Source organism: Mustela nivalis (genome assembly GCF_964662115.1).
Source record: "Mustela nivalis genome assembly, chromosome: 5".
NCBI classification, from domain to species: domain Eukaryota; kingdom Metazoa; phylum Chordata; class Mammalia; order Carnivora; family Mustelidae; genus Mustela; species Mustela nivalis.
This window is the reverse complement of record NC_139024.1, coordinates 22,407,424-22,408,451: the sequence shown is the minus strand read 5'-3', so window position 1 is coordinate 22,408,451 and position 1,028 is coordinate 22,407,424. Positions and strand designations below refer to the sequence as shown.

At 44.6% G+C, this 1,028-nt stretch overlaps 1 protein-coding gene across 3 annotated transcripts in view; it reads right to left on the bottom strand.

Annotated features, from left to right (window-relative positions):
* Window positions 1–1,028, bottom strand: part of PPIL6 (peptidylprolyl isomerase like 6) — a gene marked incomplete at its 5' end in the record, with an annotated part of 34,235 nt that overhangs the window by 17,630 nt on the left and 15,577 nt on the right. The window contains one exon of one of the 3 annotated variants that reach the window (XM_082732027.1): window positions 698–850. The exons of the other annotated variants lie outside the window; for them this stretch is intronic. Within the exon in view, the coding sequence (XP_082588153.1) occupies window positions 792–850 (59 nt within the window). The 3' untranslated portion in view covers window positions 698–791. Of the gene's footprint in view, window positions 1–697; window positions 851–1,028 lie in introns of those variants that run through there. 3 annotated transcript variants of the gene reach the window in all.

Genomic DNA, 1,028 nt, shown 5'->3' with positions numbered 1-1,028 from the left:
TGTGCTCTCTCCAATACCCACCACCTGGTTCCCCCAACCTCCCACCCCCCGCCCCTGGAAACCCCTCAGATTGTTTTTCAGAGTCCATAGTCTCTCATGATTCACCTCCCCTTCCAATTTCCCCCAACTCCCTTCTCCTTTCTAACTGTCCTCCATACTATTTGTTATGCTCCACAAAAAAGTGAAACCATATGATGATTGACTCTCTCTGCTTGACTTATTTCACTCAGCATAATCTCTTCCAGTCCCGTCCATGTTGCTATAAAAGTTGGGTATTCATCCTTTCTGAGGGAGACATAATACTCCATAGTGTATATGGACCACATCTTCCTTATCCATTTGTCCGTTGAAGGGCATCTTGGTTCTTTCCACAGTTTGGCGACCGTGGCCATTGCTGCTATAAACCTTGGAGTACGGATGGCCCTTCTTTTCACGACATCTGTATCTTTGGGGTAAATACCCAGGAGTGCAATTGCAGGGCGATAGGGAAGCTCTATTTTTAATTTCTTGAGGAATCTCCACACTGTTCTCCAAAGAGGCTGCACCAACTTGCATTCCCACCAACAGTGGAAGAGGGTTCCCCTTTCTCCACATCCCCTCCAACACATGTTGTTTCCTGTCTTGCTAATTTTGGCCATTCTAACTGGTGTAAGGTGATATCTCAATATGGCTTTAATTTGAATCTCCCTGATGGCTAGTGATGATTTCAGCCTTCTATACCTAATGTTATTTCGATACTTCTGACGACAAATTCCACAATGCAGAGTAGTGGTCCAAAGTAAACTTTAAAATCAGATGACTTCGATTTCAATCTTGATGTTAGTTACCTTTTTCAAGCTTGTTTCCTCATCTGTATAGAGAGGAATAATGGTCAGTGTCTTGCAGGTAATCCCGAGGATTAAAGGAAATCAGGTTCTACTGACAGCACTTAGTGCAATGCCGGGCAGAGCATCAGGCTTGTTCACAGGTGGCCGTGGTCATGCAGCATTGCATGCTTAGGGAATGCACCTTCTCATTACCACCATCTG